The sequence below is a fragment of the Oratosquilla oratoria genome, chromosome 12 (assembly GCF_046742065.1).
Source record: "Oratosquilla oratoria isolate Oo_2021 chromosome 12, ASM4674206v1, whole genome shotgun sequence".
Taxonomy (NCBI): Eukaryota; Metazoa; Arthropoda; class Malacostraca; order Stomatopoda; family Squillidae; genus Oratosquilla; species Oratosquilla oratoria.
The window spans coordinates 25,098,865-25,123,864 of record NC_134788.1 but is presented as its reverse complement, the minus strand read 5'-3'; the positions used below and the strand labels follow the sequence as shown (position 1 = coordinate 25,123,864).

The window sequence follows — 25,000 nt, the reverse complement described above, 5'->3', positions numbered from 1 at the left end:
CTCTTTAATCCACCAAGGCATTTACTCGCTTCTCTCAATCTACATTCTACCTCCACCTTCACTCCACCTTTTCCTGCTACACTTGCACCCAAGTATCTAAAACTATCCACTTCCTCCAGTCGCTCTCCCTTAATGTTCACTTCCAGTCTACTGCCACTTTCACCCCTTGTACATCTCATCACCTTACTTTTACCCACATTTATCTTTAGCTTTCTTCAATCACATACTCTCCCAAACTCTGCCACCAGCTTCCTCAATCCCTCCTCTGACCCTGCCACAAGCGCAGTGTCGTCCGCAAACAACAGCTGGCTCACCTCCCACTTTTCTCCATTTTCTGAGAATAAACCAACATAAATATAACATCAGAACAGGGCAAGTTTCAAGAGGGTTGTTTTTGCATTTAAGGGATTTTAATCATTGCATTGATTGGGATAACACAAAGAAAACTGTCTTAAGTAAGAACATAAGGAGAGGAATGTCATCAAATCATGTTATATAAAAGCTTCATTTGAGAACAACATGAATAGGAGTATGGGGATGTATAAATTAGATAACTTTGTAACAAATAGAATTGTTGACAGTAGCCGGGTCATACGCTCGGCCGTGCCGAGATAATGAGGTCACAATGGACCTGTCCTAATCCCCCCCCCTAGTGTTTCTTGTGCATATATATATAACATCACTACCCTTACTCTGTACCTTGAAAATGTCTTGAATAGACAAAAACGTTCGGTCACCTTTCATTTTATTTTTGAAGTGGTTTTATTACACATTTTGTGAATCACGTGTTTTTGTGATTTATTCGCATATATATATATATATATATATATATATATATATATATATACATATATATATGTATATATATGTGTATATATATGTATATATATGTATATATGTACATTAAAGATACAACTTTTTTATTTTTTCTCAAAAACAATTTCCTGTATCATATTTAGATGAGCTTTTATGCATAAGTAGCTGAAATAAACTCACTTTTGAGCTATCTTTAAAAAAGTTCACCCATGAACCCCCATTTTTATACTCCTATGAATAGAATTTGGCCTAAGTCACAAATTGTCACATATAATATATTTTCTATATGATTTAATTCAGTTTACCTGTAGTCCTGTACATTAGATACGTTCTCTTTCATATTTAAATAATCCCTTTTTCTTTTATGCTACTAATGTAAACAATAAAATCTTAAATCTACTGAAAGTATCATCCCTGCTCTGTCAAAATATCACATCTTTTATGTATTACTATACATGTTTAGTGTTTTTTTTTATGATATTAGACAGTGCTAATATATCAGAGAAAAATATAGAACACAAAGGAAGGGTAAACTTATCCCTGAAAACGAGTTATAACAGTAAAAATATTGGTGCAGGCCTGTAAGGTTGTACTCGAGTACAGGTGCATCCATGTGACAGATCTAACAACACCGACGCTTAGAACATAGCGTGCTGACGGTTTTTTCGATATTACCTTATTGATGAGATGTTTTTGTTCATGAAGAATACTCGTTCTTGTGGTTAATAAAACTACCGTCAAGAACGAGTATTCTTCAAGGTCTATATAATCAGCTGACACAGCTGATCCTGAATTATTTCATATTTTGTTTGTGTTCGTCGGGTATTTCATGCTTTATTACGATATTAAAGAGTGTTAATTTATCAGAGAATAAGACAAAAACACAGAAAGGTTGGAATTGGCCCTCAAACAAATTATAACATTAACAGTGAAAATTATCCAATTCACACTTTTCAATTTTTATATTCAATTTTAGAAACGTGATTCACATAGCATCAGCATGAAAACACAAATTAGAAACTTCTATATGTTCATTGTTTCTTATTTTTGTTTTGATTTTCAGAGTAGAGTCTTTACGACAGTGAGCAGTATGTCATTCAAAAAAAGCTTCGAAGTTGTTCAAAAGAACAAGGAAATATGGAGGAGAAATTTGGTGCAGTTCCAGTCCCATTCACATAGAGGTCATGTGCCTGTCGAAGAAACTTCACTGGCCAGCAGAAGCCGAATGCCACTCAAGGAGCAGATTGTTGGTCGGTACCAGTTTCTTGGGAAATCAATTAAAGGCAGAAAGGAGAGAGTAGCAGAATTATCAAACGAGGTGACACTACTTTGGAGAGATAAACTGAATTTTCCAAACATTTCCGAGCAAGCAATACGGTCCAAGCTTGAACAAGTGATTCATTTGTATGACAAATGTGCAAAGAAAGGAAAATTTGAGCCATTAGAAGAACTGTTCGATATCACCAAAGTCCACGGTGAATGGCTCAATGCTGATGACAAAAAGTTGTACTTCATCCAACTCCAACTTTGACAAATCAACACTGAAGTATAATTTGTATATTTTATACAACTTTTTATATTCAGACTCCCCAATAAACATATTCAAATTAAGTTAAAAGTAAATAATGTCGGCAATATAGTCAAACTTTGTTTACATTCTTCCTGGTGGACCGCCACATCGTCTTCCTCAGTACAAAAATCAAATTTAAGAAATTAACTTCCAAATGTCTCAGTTCACTGTGCACTGATTATGGACACTCGTCAATCGTGTACATGATTTTTATTGTATGGCAGAGGTTATTTCATTATCTGTTCATTACGCGATGTTGCCTAGCTTGATGTTAGTACCACATGACCACTGCCTATTTAGTTATTGGTGGGCAGAATGTAGTCTTGTCAAAGCGCTTATTTATTGTTTACATTCGTGCATAATAGGTATGCAATGACCATATATTCAAAGCCACAAATTAGGTGATACATTCCTTAGGTAACTATATTCTCGGCAAATTCTTTTTAATGCAAAGTTTGCGGGTTACAGGAATTATCAATTATTTGGAACTGGAATACATCAAATACATACAGTAAAATATCTTCCAAAAGGAACTGTTGCCTCAAAAAATATTAATAATCAATTTATATCAAAAGGTTCCAGAAATAGTATCATTCTTCATAAACTAAAAGTAACCAAAAAGTAGGGCTATGTTGTCCTTGTGATTTATGAGTAAGATTACCATGGGGCATGGGCACAATTAAGTTTTCACAAAAAAATTAATTACAATTCAATTTAATTGACTGATTAACCAAAACTGACCTAGCGACTCTCACCATGCTCCTTGTTTTAGTTGATGGAATTGAAGGGATGGGTGAGTGTCATCTAACCTAGCTGTAGGTAAGGATAGGCATGTTTCAACTGACTAGATTATATTCTGATAGATAAACATCTTATGAATTTGATTATATTCTTCTGGTGCTGTTTCTGCCAACATTGCCTTGTTCACTTCTCAATCCTGTGTATGTAGGGGGGGGTTGGAAGTGTTTCCTGTCAAAGGGAAGCCAATAAAGGAATCGCACATTGATTTTTGACATTGTATGTTCCGTGATGCTCCGATTTTTTTCCATGTGGCTTCTTTTCCTTTGTAATGTTTATTGATCCACTCCTGTGCCTTATTATTTTCAAGTTAATTTTTACTTTACCAGTGACCTGAAGAATTAAATTATATGTTGACTTATGGGGCACAAATATCTAAGCAAAATATTTATTAACTCATTTGAAATGGCTGTTTACTCTGAATAACTATAACTCAACAAGCTACCCTGACAGTGTCTTGTTTTAGTATTTGATGGAAGTGGGGTCTCACTAATAGCTGACCAAACCGACTATAAGCCGACCAAACCCAAACAATGACGTTTTTTTCTCAAATGCACTATCTTGTATAAGAAATTAGCATATAGTCGCATTATTTGACCTATTTTCTTTAGAATGTGTGATTTTCATGTAATTTGATCAAAGAGAAGTTATGTTTTAGCCTCTGCAAAATTACCAACCACAGCTACGAATACTGTAACAAAATAGCATATGGTTGCATTATTTGAACTATTTTCTTTAAAATGTGTGATTTTCATGTAATTTGACCAAAGAAAAGTTACGCTTTTATCCTCTGCAAAATTACCGACCACATCTACGAATACTGTCCAGCCCGCCATCTATGGTTACTGGTGGTATGGATCAATCTTCACTCTATTAAGTTTCTTACTATTGGGTTATTAGTGTAATAGACTGTATATAGTTGAATTATTTGAACTATTTTCTTTAAAATGTGTTATTTTCATGTAATTTGATCAAAGAGAAGTTACGGTAATTTTGCAGAGGATAAAAACATAATTTCTCTTTGATCATATTACATGAAAATCACACATTTTAAAGAAAATAGTTCAAATAATGCAACCAAATGCAAATCTTTTATATACAATCATGCATTTCAGCAAAAATCGTCCTTGTTCAGGTTTGGTCGGCATGAGTCGGACGGTATTCGTAGGTATGGCCAGTAATTTTGCAGAGGATAAAAACGTAACTTCTCTTTAATCAAATTACATGGAAATCACACATTCTAAAGAAAATAAGTCAAATAATGCAACCATATGCTAATTTTTTATATAAAATTGTGCATTTGAGCAAAAACCGTCATTGTTTGGGTTTGGTTGGCTTTGGTCGGCGATTAGTGAGACCGTGGAAGGGGTGGGGGGGGGGGGGCTGAATCTAACCTATCCTAAGTGTAGGTAGTGACATGTTAGGATACACTGACTAGAAGTAATTTACTTCTCCCACAAGGATGTCAAAAATCTACATTTTATTTATTTGTAGGCTTTCAGTGGTATTTCTGTGAAATGTTTTCCTGGCAACTGTGAGGTTAGGTTAGGTAAGGAATCTCCAAAAAATGGAAAACAAGTCATCAGCTGTAGAAATAAATATCAGATTCCCATGACTCTATCAAACAATGATTTACAACATCCTTGAGTGGTGTGTATGTGTGGCCCTCAACAAAAATTTGATAAAGATTTCCTATTACTGACTATGCTATTGTGTCCTACATCATACACCGATCTCTTTTTCTTGTGTCCGAGTCTATATCTTTGCAGTATTTATTTAGCCACTCATTTTCCCTTTTATTTCCTGATTCAGTTTTACTGTCACAGTCTCTTTTATTTATTTGTTCTCATTTTGTGCACAACGTCATAGTTTTTAGTATTTGTTCAACCTTCCATTTCTTTCATCTTTCATTAAGCTGCTTCCTTAATACGAGTTGTTTGTTCTCTTCTTCTACAGTATTTTGGTTAATGCCCCATTGTATACACTTGTGTTACTCTCAAAAAGTTAGATGTCAAACTTATTGTATATTTTCTTTCAGGTTGAAGGATAAATATAAATATTTCCTTGGAAGAGGTATCAGAAATTTGTGTATATTCCTCACATAATAAAGAGAATCCTGTGTGGCATCTGCAGCACTCAAATCTTGCAAGTCACCTGAAGTATCATGCGATGACCCGTACTTGAGAGATGCCTTTCAAAAGTGACCTGTGTGATGCAGCTTTCTCAGGAAAGAGTGCTCTCGAATGACAGGTGAGGACTCACACTGGAGAGAAGGCTTTAAAATTAGAATTGTCTCATACACACATGATGACCCACACTGGAGAGAAGCCTTTCAAGTGTGTCCTGTGTGATGCAGCTTTCTCAGAAAAGTGTGCTCTCAAATATCACGAGATGACCCACACTGGAGAAGAGCCGTTCAAGTGTGACCTGTGCAATGCAGGTTTTTCAGGAAAGAATACTCTGAAATATCACATGATGACCCACACTGGAGAGAAGCCTTTCAAGTGTGACCTGTGCATTGCAGCTTTCTCAAGAAAGAATGCTCTCAAATATCACATGAGGACTCACACTGGAGAGAAGCCTTTCAAGTGTGACCTGTGCCATGCAGCTTTTGCAGGAAAGACTGCTCACAAATATCACATGATGATGCACACTGGAGAGAAGCCTTTTCATTGTGAAATGTGTGATAAATCATTTTTACATAAGAATCATCTCAACCGACATTTAGTGACCCACACTGGAGAGAAGCCTTTCCAATGTGACTTGTGTGATTCATATTTCTCACATAAGACTTCTCTCAAACGACACATTTTGAGCCACACTGGAGAAAAGCCTTTCAATTGTGACTTGTGTGATGCAGCTTTCTCAGGAAGGAGTGCTCTCAGATATCACAAAATGGCCCACACTGGAGAGAAACCCTTCAAGTGTGACCTGTGTGATGCCGCTTTCTCAAGGAAGTGTGGTCTTAAATATCACGTGATGACCCACACTGGAGAGAAGCCTTTCAAGTGTGAACTGTGCCATGCAGCTTTCTCAAGAAAGTGTGATCTTAAATATCATGTGATGACCCACATAGGAGAGAAGACCCACATAGGAGAGAAGCCTTTCAAGTGTGACCTGTGCAATGCAGCTTTCTCAAGAAAGACTGGTCTCAAACAACACATGATGACCCACACTGGAGAGAAGCCCTTCAAGTGTGACCAGTGCAATGCAGCTTTCTCAAGAAAGTGTGGTCTCAAATATCATTTGATGACCCACACTGGAGAGAAGCCTTTCAAGTGTGACCTGTGCCAAGCATCTTACTCAGAAAAGAGTGCTCTCAAATATCATGTGATGACCCACACTGGAGAGAAGCCTTTCAAGTGTGACCTGTGTGATGCAGCTTTTTCACAAAAGAATACTCTCAAAAATCATGTGATGACCCACACTGGAGAGAAGCCTTTCAAGTGTGGCCTGTGTGATGCAGCTTTCTCAGGAAAGAGTGCTCTCAAATATCATGTGATGACCCACACTGGAGAGAAGCCTTTCAAATGTGGCATGTGTGATGCAGCGTTCTCAAGATTTCATGTTTTTAAATATCACATGATGACCCACACTGGAGAGAAGCCTTTCGAGTGTGACCAATGTGATGCAGCTTTCACACAAAAGTATGCTCTCAATTATCACATGACGACCCACAGTGGAGAGAAGCCTTTCAAGTGTGACCTGTGCCATAAAGCTTACTCACGAAAGCAATCTCTCAAAAAGCACGTGACGACCCACACTGGAGAGAAGCCTTTCAAGTGTAACCTGTGTGATGCAGCTTTCACACAAAAGAATGGTCTCAATTATCACATGATGACCCACACTGGAGAGAAGCCTTTCGAGTGTACCCTTTGCGATGCAGCTTTTTCAAGAAAGTGTAATCTCAAAGAACACATGAAAACCCACACTGGAGAAAAGCCTTTCAAGTGTGACCTGTGTGATGCTGCTTTCTCACAGAAGCAACCTCTGAAATGGCACGTGATGGCCCACACTGGAGAGAAGCCCTTGAAGTGTGACCTTTGTGATGCAGCTTTCTCAAGAAAGGGTAGACTTAAAGAACATGTGATGACCCACACTGGAAAGAAGCCTTTCAAATGTGATGTGTGCAATGCAGCCTTCTCAAGAAAGAATGCTCTCAAATGTCATGCGATGACTCACACTGGAGAGAAGCTTTTCAAGTGTGAACAGTGTGATGGAGCTTTCTTGACAAAAGCTAATCTCCAAGAACATGTGATGACCCACTCTGGAGAGAAGCCTTTCAAATGTGACCTCTGCGATGCAGCTTTCTCAAGAAAGAATCGTCTTAATCGACACATGGCGACCCACGATCGAGAAGCACTTAAAGTGTGACCTGTGTGATACACCTTTTTCCTGAGAAAAAGTAATCTAAGATGTGTTGTGGTGAGCCATAGGGGAAAGAAGCCTTTTCAGCCTTTTCATGAAGGACTTGTTTCAAATGTCACATAGTCATTCACACTTCCTCATGAAAGGTTGATCTCAAGTATTGCATTATGACCTATGCTGGTGAGAGGCCCCTCCAGTGTGACTTGAGGGATTTAACTTCTCTGTGTGATGGTATGTTCAGCTATTAAGTATTGATCCCCTGTTATAGACCTGTTTGACTGATTCATGACACACAAATACTGTCAGTTGTAAATTTTGGTTGACACTCGGTTGTGCAGTTGAGTGACCTTTGATTGGCCTATTGTGTGATTGCATTTTTGCTTGTTCTTAATTAAAGTCTTGAGTGTTCCATTAAGTGCACGAATGTTCATGTAATTATGGAAAGCCATCAAGAATGTTAGAGAGTGATGTGACTGGTGGCTATAGATACCTGCATATCATGACAGATACAGTTCTGTTTACTTTAGCATTGTGGAAGGTTGTCTGGAGTATACACCATTGTTACATATGATTTGTGACTGTAGATATAACTATGTGAATATATTCAACAGTGTTTATTGAATCACTGGAAATACAACACCCACAGTTTAATGGAGTCTTCTCAGTTGTGATATCAGATGGCATATGATGGCTTTCTCATTGTTGTTGAAGAATAAATTCATGATGTTGGATGAGTGGTTTGTTTTTATCATCTAAGCCAAGAAGAATTTTTACTTTCTCGTAGTAGTTTTGATTGTATTTGTTCATGTTAAGTACCTCCTGAGAAAGAATTTCATGGTCAAATAGTTTCTGAAATATAAAGACACCACAACTTCTAGTGCATTTGTCCACACTGTGTGAAATGTAGTTGTCAATTGATTTTTCAGCATATAACACATCTTCGAGTCTTTGGGCAATGTGCATTGAAGCTTCTTCAATGGTGAGCTTTTTTGGGAAAGACTTTACTGTGGTTATTATTTTTATTTATATTTGTTATTATCATAATTATTATTATGCACCCAGGGCAGTGGACAGGGTGCAGGGATGACCCGTCATCTGGGAGGTGCTAAGATGGGAGGGAGGGTGGAGGGGTGTGGAGTGTTTTCGGGGATGAAATGGGTGGGAGTGTTTTTGTGCCTTGTCCTTTTTGGCTACCCCCCTGGTGAGGGGGAAGGAAGCCTTGGTATATGTATGTATGTATGTACTATTTTATACATGTACATGTATGTATGGAAAAAGCTGGACTTAGGAACCATGATGAAAAAAGTAAAAAGCACTGGATTCAGAAACAGGTAATTTAATCCTGACATTTTGAACTCCCTCTGGGGATCATCCTCAGGGGTTACAATGGAGAGGCAGTTAATTCTCCTTTATATATAAAAAAGCAATGCATGTGGTACACTTGGCGGTCCACTGTTATCATGCACAAAGAAGACTTTGAGACAAAGTCCACCACTCTGCTCCAGGACAGAAATACCTGTGAGATTTTTGTCTTTAGATCTGTCACTGAAGCTGTAGAAAAAGGTTGAAGGGGAATTGAGAAAGCTAAAAGAAAAACAGTTATGGAAAAGGGGTGGAACAAGATGAGGCCAGGGGATTCCATCATTCCCAAGTTTTACGGGTTACCTAAGGTGCACAAAGAAAGAGTACTTTTGAAGCCCATCATTGCCTTCAGTGGGTCCCCCTATACAACTTAGCATTGATGATCAAATAGCTCAGGCCAGTGGTGGTGAACTTGCTGCAGATGTTGAAGAACTCCAATGAGTTCCTGGAGGAAATTCAAGGCATCAGTGTGAAGGAGGATGAAGTGATGGTTTCGTTTGATGTAAAATATGTGTTTACGTTGTCACCACAAGACCTGGTGTAGTGATCCATCATGCCTGTGCTGAAGAGGATGTGGGGCTTCCTGGAAAATGAGAAACTATCACCAGAGGAACTGATGGAGTTGGTAAGTTGATGCCTGGATTCTACCTTTTTTAGGTTCAGAGACTTTGTTTACCATCAGAGTGTTGTGGATCAGGACAGAGAGAGTGTGTTCATTGGCTCACTAAAAGAAGAGAACAGGCTGAGAAAGGTATTTCAAGCCAATGGTCACCCAAATCAAGTGGTGAAGAGGTGGATGGCGCCACAAAGGGAAAGTGACTGAAGCGCGATACCACAGACAACAAGGGTGATGATCCCTTATGTGAAGGGAGCCTCTGAGGTTATGGCAAGACTGCTTCAGAGACATAGGGTCAATGTGGCACATAAACCAAGCAACCCCTTGCACATTGCTCTCATGAAGGTCAAAGATCAAGAGTGCAAGGAGGGCCAAGCAGGAACAGTCTATGAGGTTGAAGAGTATGGACTGCAACATGCACTACTTGAAACATCTTCCACTTCTATGTATCAAAATATTACCAGGTATACATATAACGTCATATGGCAAAGATATGTTGATGACATTTTGTGCATTTGGCTGTTGACTTCAGTGTAGACTCCTTTCTTGTTAAGTTAAATAATTTAGTTCCTTCAATCAAATTCACTACTGAGATCATGATAACAGGTTTACCTTTTTTGGATATTCTGATACATAGAAGTGGAAGATGTATCAAGTATGATGTATTCAGAAAAAGTACAAATGTCCTGTCTTATGTCCACTTTTACTCAGCTCATCTTGAAAAAACTAAAATTTCGGTCTTCTATGTTTCTTAGGGCTTACAGAATTTGTAGCCCCGATTTCTTGGAGGATGAGCTGAGGAAAATTTGTGACATTGCATCGGACTTGAGATACCCAAAACATTTAATTGATAAGGCTCATAAAATGGCTGAGAGGTCCTACTTTGACATCACTCGGGAAAGGAATAACTTTTGTAACAAAAATCTTTTAGTCCTTCTTTTCCACGAGAACTTGAAAAGTCTTCCTAAAATTCTTAGTTTGACATCAATGTGGTATTTAAGAATACAACTTCTATTAAAAATTCCCCAGGTGATGGCGTAGGCTGTGTTTATAGCATTCCTTGTCACAAATGCAATAAATACTACATTGGTCAAACTGGAAAAGAGGTACCAGAATCAATCAACACAGGTATAGTGTGAGGTCGGGTCAATTGTCCAGTGGGATTTTTGTACACATTAGAGATCACAACCATCCCATTGATTGGAGTAATTCTAAAGAATATGTCTCATGTAGTTCTATGCTAGATAGAAACATTATTGAATCTAGTTTGGTTAAACATTCCTTTCATAATATTATGAATGTAAGTTTAGGTTTATATAACTAGATCATTTTATTGTTAAGAAAATTGTTGATTATGTAGCAGCTCACGGTGTGTCCCCACCTTGATACACTCAGAAAAATTATCTTATGTGACCTCACATATCCCTGTCTTGTCTACTTTTTTGTATATATGTTCCCACCTTTTATCTCTCTGTATTCCTTAAAAATGTCTGAATAGACAAAAATGTTCGGATCATGGTGTCTCATTCCCTAAGTGGTTTTCTGTGAATTCTTACATTCATGCATTTTAGTGATTTGTTTTATATATATATAATATATATACAGGGAAAATTCCTAAAAGAAAAAAAGAAGGCATAAGAGGGGCTGGAAATCCTTGGACCAGCACCCTAAGGTTTGGGTCTTTTAATGTGTGTGGACGTGGTACAGATGAGAGTAAAAGGGAAGAGATAGGTAGTATGTTTGTGAGAAGAAAGATGGATGTGTTGGCCTTGAGTGAAACTAAGTTGAAAGGGAAGGGTGAGTGTAAGTGGGAGGTTATCAGGAGTGAAGAGAGGGCAAGGGAGGGAAGGGGTGGCTATTCTAGTAAGTGAAGAGATAGGTAAACGGGTAGTGGAGTGGAAGGAGGTTTCCTCAAGGATAATGTGGATGAAGGTGAAACTGGGGAAGGAGATATGGGTCTTTGTAAGTGCATATGGGCCTAGCAGTGAGAAGAGTGTAGAAGAAAGGGAGGCCTTTTGGATAGATCTAAATGAGTGCATAGAGGATTTGGGAAGAAATGTCAATGTGATAGTACTGGGAGACCTTAATGCTAGGGTGGGATATGGTCCAATCGATGGAGTGGTTGGGAAATGTGGAGTTCCAGGAAAGAATCGTAGTGGAGAGTTGATGGTGGAAATGTGTCTAGAAAGAGAGTTGATAGCAAATACAGTGTTTCAGAAGAAAGTCAAGCATAAGTACACATGGGAGAGGGTGGTAGATAGAGCGCTAATGGATTATGTAGTGGTAAATAGGATTATGATAGGAGTTAAGGATGTACATGTGCTAAGGGGAGAGGGTGGGGGAATATCAGATCATTTTTTGGTGGAAGGTAAGTTGAAAGTGGAGGATAGATGGAGGAAGAGGAAAGGGACAAAAGGTAGGGAGGTTCTTTGAGTGAACTCTTTGAATGAAAAGGAGTACGGAAAGAAGCTCAAGGAGGAGTGGGAGGGAGTAAAGGGTAGAGTAGAGCTGGGTGTGGAGGAGGAATGGGGATGGTTCAAGGAGGGAGTCATAAAGTGTGCAAAGATGGTGTGTGGAACAGGAAGGACAGGGGGAAATAGAAGGGAGGGTAGTGAATGGTGGCATGAGGAAATGAAGAAGGTTGTAGAAGAGAAGAAGCAAGTTTTTACAGATTGGTTACAAAATAGGACGAGGGAGTCATATGAGAGGTACAAAGAAAAGAGAAGTAAAGCAAAAGGTAAAGGTTGCAAAGAGGAGAGCAAATATGAAATGGGGTAAGAGTTTGACAGAAAAATTTGAAAGTAATAAAAAAATGTTTTGGAAAGAAATTAAGAGAGGAAGAGGAGGCGAATCAAGTAGAGAAGAAAAGGTAAAAGGTGCATATGGAGAGATGATAATGGAAGAGAAGGCAGTAAGGGGAAGATGGGCAGAATATTTTAGGGAGTTGCTAAATGTGAAGGAGGATAGGGAAGGAAAGATTGCTGCAGTGGGAAGTTCGAAGAAAATGAGAGTGATGAATGAGGAGAATGGAGGAGAAATAAGGAAGGATGAGGTGAAGGCAGTTGTTAAGATGATGAAAGCAGGTAAGGCACCTGGTCTGGATGGATGCCATGCAGAATGTATGAAAAAAGGAGGTACAGTGATGGTGGACTGGTTGGTGAGGTTATTTAATGTTTGTTGGAGAGAGGGTAGAGTACCGGAGGACTGGAGGAGTGCCTGTATAGTTCCTCTTTACAAGGGAAAAGGTGACAAGTGTGAATGTAGTAGTTTCAGAGGGATTAGCTTGTTGAGTGTAGTTGGGAAGGCTTATGGGAGGATCTTGATTGAGAGGATTAGGAGAGGAACAGGAGTAATTGGTGAGGAACAGTGTGGATTTAGGACAGGTAGAGGTTGTGTAGATCAGATCTTTGTGGTAAGACAGATATGTGAGAAAGCTATAGGAAAGGGGAAGGATGTTTTTTGGGCTTTTATGGATCTGGAAAAGGCTTATGATAGGGTAGACATGAAGGCACTGTGGGAGGTTATGCAGATATACGGGATAGGAGGAAAGCTTCTGGGAGCTGTCAAGAGTTTTTATGGGAGTAGTAGAGCTTGTGTCAGGATTGGAAATGGAGAGAGTGAGTGGTTGGAGGTAAAGGTGGGACTTCGTCAAGGATGCGTTATGTCACCCTGGCTGTTCAACTTATACATGGATGGGGTGGTGCGAGAGGTAAATACAATGGTAGTGGGCAAGGGATTGGAGATGGTTAAAGAAAATGGAGAAAAGTGGGAGGTGAACCAGCTGTTGTTTGCGGACGACACTGTGCTTGTGGCAGGATCGGAGGAGGGATTGAGGAAGTTGGTAACAGAGTTTGGGAGAGTATGTGATAGAAGAAAGCTAAAGATAAATGTGGGTAAAAGTAAGGTGATGAGATGTACAAGGGGTGAAAGTGGCAGTAGACTGGAAGTGAGCATTAAGGGAGAGCGACTGGAGGAAGTGGATAGTTTTAGATACTTGGGTGCAAATGTGGCAGGGAAAGGTGGAGTGAAAGTGGAGGTAGAATGTAGATTGAGAGAAGCGAGTAAATGCCTTGGTGGATTAAAGAGTGTAATGAGGAATAGACATTTGGGAATGGATGCTAAGAGGAGACTGTATGAAGGAGTGATTGTGCCAACAGCACTGTATGGGGCAGAAACATGGAACATAAGAGAGAAGGAGTTTGAATGTGTTTGAGATGAGGTGTCTGAGAAGTATGATGGGGGTTACTAGGCTAGATAGAGTGAGAAATGAGGAGAAGAACAGGGGTGGAAAAGGAGCTGGGAGATAGGGTTGATGAAAGAGTATTAGGATGGTTTGGACACATGGAAAGAATGAGTGAAGAAAGACTAGTAAAAGAGGTGTGGAAGGCAGATGTGGAGGGAGTGAACATGAGGGGACGTCCTAGGATGAGATGGATGGATGGGGTGAAGGGGGCTTTGGGGAAGAGGGAAATGTCTGTTGAGGAAGGACGGGAGAGGACAGAAGACAGGGGTGAATGGAGAATGGTTGTATATGGATGATGTGATTGCATGAGGTGGGATGGGGGGTGAGGTAGTATGTGTGAGCAAAATTTGACGTAGCCCGAAGGGATCTCTCCCCGTCCTCTCATTTTATGCAATGGGGGGACGGAGAGGGGGGGTCGCCGATTTAATGAAGCGACCTTGCTGTGGATGTGCTGTGTCTTACGACACTGTCTCTGACCCAGGGCAGTGGACAAGGTGCAGGGATGACCCGTCATTCGGGAGGTGCTAAGATAAGAGGGAGGGTGGAGAGTATTTAGGGATGGAATGGGTGGGAATGGTTTTATGCCTTTGTCTTGTTGGCTACCCCCCTTGTAAGGGGGAAAAAGCCTTGGTATATGTATGTATGTATATATATATATATATATATATATATATATATATATATATATGTGTGTGTGTGTGTGTGTATTTAACTAATTGTATTATACGGGAAGGGGAGTTATGCTCGTGGTGTCCCGTCTTCATATCTCGTTTTGTCTAGGCTGCTTTTAAATTCGTGTATTGTTTTTGCACACACCACTTTCTCGTCTAACATGTTCCAAACATCTATCACCCTGTGGGGAAAGCTGTTCTTTTTCAGGTCTCTTCTATAACTTACTGTGGTAAATATAACAAAAGAAAAAATTAAATGGTGTATAGATAAACTCAAAGTTAATAAAACACCAGGGCCTGACGGTTGGCATCCAAGAATCTTAAAGGAAATGAAAAATGAGATTGTTGTTCCATTAGAAATTATTTTCAAGAAATCCATCATATCCGGAGATGTCCCAAGAGAATGGAAGCTAGCTAGCATTACTCCCATATTCAAAAAAGGTGACAAAAAGAAGCCAAATAACTATAGGCCTATAAGTTTGACTTCAATCATAGGAAAAATAATGGAAACTGTCATCAGAGATGCTATCGAACATCATTTAGAAAGTAACCGTTTGATAAATGATAGCCAGCATGGTTTCAGACGGAAACGTTCTTGCGTGACTAACTTACTCGAATTCTACAACACAGTTATCTCGAATTATGACAAAAGAAACAATATAGATTTAATATATCAAGACTTTGGAAAAGCTTTTGATACCGTCCCACACGAAAGACAACTTACTAAATTATATATCTTTACACGGAATAAGTGATAGCCTATTAGGTTGGACTAGTAATTGGTTGAATGGTCGAAAACAGAGAGTTGTTTTAAATGGAAAAACTTCTAGATGGAAAAATGTTACAAGTGGAGTTCCTCAGGGTTCCGTTCTTGGGCCACTTCTATTCATAGTATATATAAATGATATAGACCATGGACTAAAATCTACTGTTTCCAAATTTGCTGATGATACAAAACTGTGCGGAGTGGCAAATGATCACTCAAACCAATTAGATATTCAAGAAGATTTAGATCAATTACAGCAATGGTCTGAAAAGTGGCTAATGAAATTTAACACAAGTAAATGCAAGGTAATGCACATAGGTAAAAATAACAGTAAGTACGATTACAAGTTATTTAGAAATTCGTTAACAAAAGTGGATAGTGAAAAAGATCTCGGCGTAATTATCAGTAACGACCTCAAATCATCCAAGCAGTGTATTTCAGCCTCTGAGAAAGCAAATAAGATTCTAGGACTGATTGCGCCATCTTTTGATTTCAAAAGTCCATCACTCATTAACAAGCTATATAAATCGTTAGTTCATCCACATTTGGAATATGCTGTTTCCGCATGGTCACCGAATCTCATTAAAGACATTGACAGACCAGAAAAAGTACAACGGTGAGCCACAAAACTGATTCCAAATATCAAAAATAAATCATACGAAAATTGACTAAAACATATGAATCTGTTTTCCCTAAAAAAGCGTAGACTCAGAGGTGACTTGATACAGGTCTTTAAGATTTTAAAGGGAATTGACAACATCAAAAGTGACAAAATGTTCACATTGAATGAGAATCAGACAAGAAACAATGGTCTCAAACTGTCCGGAAATAGATTCAATTTGGAAGTAGGTAGAAACAACTTTGCCAACCGTGTAGTTAATGAATGGAATAAACTTCCTGCACAGGTAGTGCAATGTAGTTCAGTTCGAAGCTTTAAGAATCATTTAGATAAACACCTAAGCAAGATGCTGTAATGATTATAATTTATCTTATATTATTTGTTTTTGTTTTGTTATCATTGGTCTGTCTGATTTTCATTTATTATTAGTTATATGTCAATTTATCATTATTTACTATTTACCTGTTTGTTTATTATTTAACTATACCTATGCATTCATTTATGTGTTTTTTTTTTACATTATTATAGTTTTTATTTATCGTTTTATCATTATTGTGATTTTTTTCGCATACGACCTAGATATGGACCAAAAGGTCTCCTGTCGGCATGCTCCGCCTTTGTAATCCTTTGTAACTGTCCTTCTTGATTTTCTTAATGTGTCCTCTTGTATCTCTGTTATCCCATTTTATTATATCCTCTCTATCAATAGTTTCTATGCCTTTCATGATTCTATAAATAATTATCAAATCTCCTCTCATCTTTGTTCTAATGTCTGTAGTTCCAGTTTTGCTAGTCTCTCTTCATATGATAATTCTGAAAGTGTTAGTGCCAGTTTCGTAATTGCTCTTTGTATTCTTTCAAGTTTTGTTATATATATATATATGTATATATATATATATATGTATATACAAGCACCCGAACCTGGCTTCGCCAGGTGTGCTTGGCCTACGGCGTAGCTCGCTTCACTTCGCTTGGCAATATTTCGTAAAGATTCTCTTAGCAATATTTCGTAAAGATTCTCTTGGTAATATTTTGTAAAGATTCTCTTGTTAACATTTAATAAAGATTCTCTTGGCAATATTTCGTAAATATTTTCTCATTAATATTTCGTAAAGATTCTTTTGTCAAAATTCCGTAAAGATTCTCTTTTTCTTGTTAGCACCACTTTCTTTTTCCATGGTAATATTATTTACGTATTAGAGAAATATCTTTTTATGTTAGTGGAGTGGAGATTCTCTTGGCAATATTTCGTAAAGATTCTCTTAGCAATATTTCGTAAAGATTCTCTTGGTAATATTTCGTAAAGATTCTCTTGTTAACATTTGGTAAAGATTCTCTTGGCAATATTTCGCAAATATTTTCTCATTAATATTTCGTAAAGATTCTTTTGTCAGAATTCCGTAATTCCGTTTTTATGTATATAGATTCTCTTGACAATATTTCGTAAAGATTCTCTTAGCGTTATTTCGTAAAGATTCTTTTGGTAATATTTCGTAAAGATTCTCTTGTTAACATTTGGGAAAGATTCTCTTGGCAATATTTCGTAAATATTTTCGGAGTCGGAGGTTGGAAGGTTTAATCTTCTTCACATCAGTAACCCACTTCCAGAAATGCCGATTTCTTCGTACCTTCTCCGCTGGTGCTTCACACTTGGCCTGCGGCGCTGCGCCTTAGGCGCGGGCGCTGCGCGCCTTGGGCTACGCCCCTTTTTTGGAAAATAAAGTTCTTCTTCGCGTTCTTCTTCGAGTTCTTCTTCGAGTTCTTCGAGTTCTTCTTCGAGTTCTTCGAGTTCTTTTTCGAGTTCTTCGAGTTCTTCTTCGAGTTCTTCGAATTCTTCTTCGAGTTCTTCTTCGAGTTCTTTGAATTCTTCTTCGAGTTCTTCTTCGAGTTCTTCTTCGAGTTCTTCTTCGAGTTCTTCGAGTTCTTCTTCGAGTTCTTCGAGTTCTTCTTCGAGTTCTCCTTCTTCTTCGAGTTCTTCTTCTTCGAGTTCTTCTTCGAGTTCTTCTCTTTCGAGTTCTTCGAGTTCTTCGCTTGGCAATATTTCGTAAAGATTCTCTTAGCAATATTTCGTAAAGATTCTCTTGGTAATATTTTGTAAAGATTCTCTTGTTAACATTTAATAAAGATTCTCTTGGCAATATTTCGTAAATATTTTCTCATTAATATTTCGTAAAGATTCTTTTGTCAAAATTCCGTAAAGATTCTCTTTTTCTTGTTAGCACCACTTTCTTTTTCCATGGTAATATTATTTACGTATTAGAGAAATATCTTTTTATGTTAGTGGAGTGGAGATTCTCTTGGCAATATTTCGTAAAGATTCTCTTAGCAATATTTCGTAAAGATTCTCTTGGTAATATTTCGTAAAGATTCTCTTGTTAACATTTGGTAAAGATTCTCTTGGCAATATTTCGCAAATATTTTCTCATTAATATTTCGTAAAGATTCTTTTGTCAGAATTCCGTAATTCCGTTTTTATGTATATAGATTCTCTTGACAATATTTCGTAAAGATTCTCTTAGCGTTATTTCGTAAAGATTCTTTTGGTAATATTTCGTAAAGATTCTCTTGTTAACATTTGGGAAAGATTCTCTTGGCAATATTTCGTAAATATTTTCGGAGTCGGAGGTTGGAAGGTTTAATCTTCTTCACATCAGTAACCCACTTCCAGAAATGCCGATTTCTTCGTACCTTCTCCGCTGGTGCTTCACACTTGGCCTGCGGCGCTGCGCCTTAGGCGCGGGCGCTGCGCGCCTTGGGCTACGCCCCTTTTTTGGAAAATAAAGTTCTTCTTCGCGTTCTTCTTCGAGTTCTTCTTCGAGTTCTTCGAGTTCTTCTTCGAGTTCTTCGAGTTCTTTTTCGAGTTCTTCGAGTTCTTCTTCGAGTTCTTCGAATTCTTCTTCGAGTTCTTCTTCGAGTTCTTTGAATTCTTCTTCGAGTTCTTCTTCGAGTTCTTCTTCGAGTTCTTCTTCGAGTTCTTCGAGTTCTTCTTCGAGTTCTTCGAGTTCTTCTTCGAGTTCTCCTTCTTCTTCGAGTTCTTCTTCTTCGAGTTCTTCTTCGAGTTCTTCTCTTTCGAGTTCTTCGAGTTCTTCGCTTGGCAATATTTCGTAAAGATTCTCTTAGCAATATTTCGTAAAGATTCTCTTGGTAATATTTTGTAAAGATTCTCTTGTTAACATTTAATAAAGATTCTCTTGGCAATATTTCGTAAATATTTTCTCATTAATATTTCGTAAAGATTCTTTTGTCAAAATTCCGTAAAGATTCTCTTTTTCTTGTTAGCACCACTTTCTTTTTCCATGGTAATATTATTTACGTATTAGAGAAATATCTTTTTATGTTAGTGGAGTGGAGATTCTCTTGGCAATATTTCGTAAAGATTCTCTTAGCAATATTTCGTAAAGATTCTCTTGGTAATATTTCGTAAAGATTCTCTTGTTAACATTTGGTAAAGATTCTCTTGGCAATATTTCGCAAATATTTTCTCATTAATATTTCGTAAAGATTCTTTTGTCAGAATTCCGTAATTCCGTTTTTATGTATATAGATTCTCTTGACAATATTTCGTAAAGATTCTCTTAGCGTTATTTCGTAAAGATTCTTTTGGTAATATTTCGTAAAGATTCTCTTGTTAACATTTGGGAAAGATTCTCTTGGCAATATTTCGTAAATATTTTCGGAGTCGGAGGTTGGAAGGTTTAATCTTCTTCACATCAGTAACCCACTTCCAGAAATGCCGATTTCTTCGTACCTTCTCCGCTGGTGCTTCACACTTGGCCTGCGGCGCTGCGCCTTAGGCGCGGGCGCTGCGCGCCTTGGGCTACGCCCCTTTTTTGGAAAATAAAGTTCTTCTTCGCGTTCTTCTTCGAGTTCTTCTTCGAGTTCTTCGAGTTCTTCTTCGAGTTCTTTTTCGAGTTCTTCGAGTTCTTCTTCGAGTTCTTCGAATTCTTCTTCGAGTTCTTCTTCGAGTTCTTTGAATTCTTCTTCGAGTTCTTCTTCGAGTTCTTCTTCGAGTTCTTCTTCGAGTTCTTCGAGTTCTTCTTCGAGTTCTTCGAGTTCTTCTTCTTCGAGTTCTCCTTCTTCTTCGAGTTCTTCTTCTTCGAGTTCTTCTTCGAGTTCTTCTCTTTCGAGTTCTTCGAGTTCTTCTTTTTCGAGTTCTTTGAGTTCTTCTTTTTCGAGTTCTTCGAGTTCTTCTTTTTCGAGTTCTTCGAGTTCTTCGAGTTCTTCTTCTTCGAGTTTTTCGATTTCTTCTTCGAGTTCTACTTCTTCTTCTTCTTCGAGTTCTTCGAGTTCTTCTTCTTCCTCTTCTTCGAGTTCTTCGAGTTCTTCTTCTTCTTCTTCTTCTTCTTCTTCTTCTTCTTCTTCTTCTTCTTCTTCTTCTTCTTCTTCTTCTTCTTCTTCTTCTTCTTCGAGTTCTTCCTCTTCTTCTTCTTCGATTTCTTCGAGTTCTTCTTCTTCTTCGAGTTCTTCTTCTTCACCGTAGTTGGCGGTGTAACCGATTTACCACCAAACGCGAAGGTGTGACCGAATTACCACCGGACGGCGTAAGCAACCATTAATTTTTTTTATATTAGATACACCCATGTTGTTGTGTGCTTAGGTGTGCTTAGCCTATGGCGTAGCTCGCTTCGCTCGCTCTTCATTAGAGTACATATAATTTTTGCTATTTCGTAACATATTACAAAGGAGTCTTCAAAATCTCCCGAAGGAGTCTCTAGTCTCCAGAAGTAGTCGTCAAAGTCTCCCGACGTCAAATTCTCCCGTCGTGTGTCTCTCTCTCTCTTTCTCTCTTTCTCGTTAGGTCAATCATAAAGGCAATACATTTTTTTAATCGTTTATGTTATGTCACATAGGACCCGCGGAAATTCCACGGTTATTCAACTTTTAAGTATTACGAAGGAGTCTTCAAAATCTCCTAAAGGAGCCTTCAGTCTCCAAAAGGAGTCGTCAAAGTCTCCCGACGGTGTCGTCAAATTCTCTCGCTCTTTCTCTCTCTCTCTCCTTCTCTTTTTCGTTAGGTCAATTATTAAGGCAAAAAAGATTTTTGAATCGTTTATGCCATGTCACAATAAACATTTATAGACGTTTGAATACTGTTTATTTATTTGTGTATTTATTTATTTATCTCCTTATTTTCGTGAAGTTCTGTTAGGAGCTCAGAAAGCAACGCGACATGACGTCACACGTTAAGCTTTGAATAAATGGAAATTCCACGGGATTTACGAAAGAGTCTTCAAAATCTCCCGAGGGAGTCTTCATGTTGTTGTGTATAGTAACCGTATAAATCGTTTTCTTCCAGACCGTCCCCGCGCCAGATCACTGTTAAAACACTCACCCCGGTCCATGACCCCCTGTTACCTTTTGTTCGGGTCACGCACTTTCGTTCAAAAATTTCAGTTTTGACCATTTTCATTTTTATATATATAATATATATATATATATATATTTTTTTTTTTTTTTTTTTTTTTTTTTTTTTTTTGTGACCACGTCGTCGCTGCATACTTCAATTTTGGTCTTATCAAAGTGACTAGTATTTTCTTCATCATTTCTTCGTCCAGGTATGTAGATGCCACTTTAATTTTTCTTATTAAATTATAAGTTTCTACAAAAATCTTGTTTATATGTTTCTCAGGGGACATATTATTTATAATAATGACTCCCAGGTCCTTCTGATTTTCTACTTTTTTTTTTCTTTTTTCTTCTCCCAATCTATATGATCCCACTATTATTTTTTTTGCTTCTTCCAAATTCCATTATGCAACACTTCTTGATATTGAATTCCATCTCCCACTTCCTACTCCATTCCCATACTTTGTTGAGATAATTCTGTAGCGACTCACAATCTTCTTCAGAGTTCACTTTTTTCCAACAATTTTGCATTGTCCACCAGAACAGTTCCTTGTGGAACTCCACTTATCACTTCATCTCAATTAGAATGTTTGTCTCTTATCACCACTCTCATTTTTCTTTCATGCAGGAAGTCTTCCATCCATTTCAGCAGTTTGCCCTGTATTCCTCCTGCAGGTTCTAATTTCTTTAGCAATTTCTTATGTGGCACCTTATCAAAAGCTTTTTTCAGGTCTTTGGGCTGACTCCCATATGGGTTGAATTCCAATGGAACCTATGAAATATATTACACAATGTTGAATGAAATGAATAACAATCATCTAGGCCCAAAAGTTGAGTGGATACAGTATATTATAGTGATATAGTCATTACCCAAATTTAGAAGTAATGAAGTTGAAGTATCATCTCTTAGGCCTTCACATTTTTATTGCACATGCTCTCCATTGCTCACCAAATCTATATAGTTGCATATGAAAAGGGAGAAATGCACACAATATAAGTAAAATTATTTACCTGGGTCATCAATTTCTTCTATATGTTGTGGCTGACCTTGGCATTTATCTCTGTGAGATTTTAATCTTGACATAATGCCCTGTAGTTCCTGGCTGCAGTCCTTGCATTTAGCTCGGTACCCTTTGCCAGAAGTTGTTGGTAGTTTTTCAAAATAATTCCAGACAGGATCGTTTTTTCTGCCTGAAGGAACCACTCTGCCAGGTTGATTCCAAAGCAGCAACTGACTCAGTGAGGAGCTGCTTACCTAGAACAAGTTTCAACAAGAATCTAGTTGAAACTTGTGGGCTGCACAGTGATATATACTACATGTAGGCTTATACCGTTCCTTGTATACTTGTAGCAAGTCTATATAACACTGCTCCTTATATTGATATGCTAAAAATGTCCTTTAGCAATCAGATCGCATATCAGATAGCAATCCCAAAATATTTAAAATCTATAAAAAAAACACTATTTAAATCAAATAAATCTGATTTTATTCCCCTAAAGATAAAAGAAATCGCCAACCCTGGTGTCCACTAACCTCGTACAATAATACATGTTAAGTCCGGCCAAATTTGGCATTCCAAAGCATAACTGCATTAACAAATAGTTTCTTATTTCACTATAAAAGTTTATATTAACTTATACTGCATTGAATAAGTCAATAGTTGATATATTTGTCTTAATACAATGTTAGGTTTCTAGTTTTGATATATTTGTCCAATGTAGAATTTTAGGTTACAAAGAAAGCAATGGCCTCCGCTAGCGGAGCCAGGAATCTGGGTGCGCACGTCCTGTGTAATAGTAGTCCTTGATATATATATGTATATACATATATATATATATATATACATACACACACATATATATGTATATATATACATATACATGTATATATGCTGGTAACCGCTTAAGAAACAGAAACACAGATATCCCAAGCGCTTTCGTGTAATTCACATCCTCAGGGGAGAATACAGACAAAAGTACAATACAAAGACAATATGAACGGAGAAGTGTAAACCTAGGAGAGGTAACAAGGCTCCACACGGGAAAATTAGGAGAGGTCACAAGACCCCCACACGGAACCACACGTAATTTGTCCTCTCTTGGGATTAACCAAAATCCCCTATACCGAATTGTTTACAAATGTTCTCAGTTATGCAATTATCTAATTTATACATGCCATTACTTATGTTCAAATTGCCTGATTCAGTTGGTTCGATAAGGCTACTTTCAATAAGGTTCCTGTTAACAATAGGATTACATGATAAAACTTAAGATGTCTTAGTCCAGTCTATATATATATATATATATATATATATATATATATATATATATATATATATATATATGTATATATAATATATATATATGTATATATATATATATATATATATATATATATATATAGATATATATATATAGATATATATGGTTTGAAGTAAAGGTGGGACTTCGTCAAGGATGCGTTATGTCGCCCTGGCTGTTAAACTTATACATGGATGGGGTGGTGCGAGAGGTGAATGCTAGGGTAGTGGGTCAGGGATTGGAGATGGTTAAAGAAAATGGAGAAAAGTGGGAGGTGAGCCAGCTGTTGTTTGCGGACGACACTGCGCTTGTGGCAGGGTCAGAGGAGGAATTGAGGAAGCTGGTGGCAGAGTTTGGGAGAGTATGTGATAGAAGAAAGCTAAAGATAAATGTGGGTAAAAGTAAGGTGATGAGATGTACAAGGGGTGAAAGTGGGAGTAGACTGGAAGTGAACATTAAGGGAGAGCGACTGGAGGAAGTGGATAGTTTTAGATACTTGGGTGCAAGTGTAGCAGGAAAAGGTGGAGTGAAGGTGGAGGTAGAATGTAGATTGAGAGAAGCGAGTAAATGCCTTGGTGGATTAAAGAGTGTAATGAGGAATAGACATTTGGGAATGGATGCGAAGAGGAGACTGTATGAAGGAGTGATTGTGCCAACAGCACTGTATGGGGCAGAAACGTGGAATATAAGAGAAGAAGAGAGGGGGTTACTAGGCTGGATAGAGTGAGAAATGAGGAGGTGAGAAGGAGAACAGGGGTGAAAAAGGATTTGGGAGATAGGGTTGATGAAAGAATATTAGGATGGTTTGGACACATGGAAAGAATGAGTGAAGAAAGACTAGTAAAAGAGGTATGGAAGGCAGATGTGGAGGGAGTGAACATGAGGGGACGTCCTAGGATGAGGTGGATGGATGGGGTGAAGGGGGCTTTGGGGAAGAGGGGAATGTCTGTTGAGGAAGGAAGGGAGAGGACGGAAGACAGAGGTGAGTGGAGAATGGTTGTATATGGATGATGTTGTGATTGTATGAGGAGGAATGGGCGGGGGGGTGGGGGGTGGGGTAGTATGCGTGAGTAAATTTTGACGCAGCCCGAAGGGATTTCTCCCCGTCCTCTCCTTATATGCATATGTATATATATAAACATGTATATATATATACAAATATGTATACATATGTATATACATACATATACCAAAGCTTTTTCCCCCTTCCAAGGGAGGTAGCCAAAAAGGGAAAGGCATAAAAACACTCCCACCCATTTCATCCCTAAATACACTCCACACCCCTCCCACCCTCCCTCTCATCTGAGCACCTCCTGGATGACGGGTCATCCCTGCACCCTGCCCACCGCCCTGGGACAGAAGCAGTGTCGCAAGACACAGCACATCCACAGCAAGGCCGCTTCATGAATTCGGCGACCCCCCCTCTCCGTCCCCTCATGCAGGAAAGGAGAAGACGGGGAGAAATCCCTTCGGGCTGCGTCAAATATTTTTCTCATAGGTACTTCCTCACCCCCCATCCCCCAC

The 25,000-nt window shown here is 38.3% G+C and overlaps 2 protein-coding genes across 3 annotated transcripts in view; one reads left to right on the top strand and one right to left on the bottom strand.

The window, feature by feature from the left end:
* Window positions 1-25,000, bottom strand: part of LOC143032040 (uncharacterized) — a 114,942-nt gene that overhangs the window by 84,173 nt on the left and 5,769 nt on the right. The gene's annotated exons all lie outside the window — the stretch shown is intronic.
* Window positions 2,453-8,268, top strand: LOC143031121 (uncharacterized). Of its 2 annotated transcripts, none has more exons than XM_076194595.1 (2): window positions 2,453-2,506; window positions 5,223-8,268. In XM_076194595.1, exon 2 carries the CDS (start codon window positions 5,489-5,491, stop codon window positions 7,556-7,558), a length of 2,070 nt encoding a protein of 689 aa, XP_076050710.1. In that variant the 5' UTR covers window positions 2,453-2,506; window positions 5,223-5,488; the 3' UTR covers window positions 7,559-8,268. The 2 variants fall into 2 exon arrangements, with proteins under 2 accessions (XP_076050710.1, XP_076050711.1); XM_076194596.1 differs by lacking the exon at window positions 2,453-2,506 and adding an exon at window positions 2,516-2,803.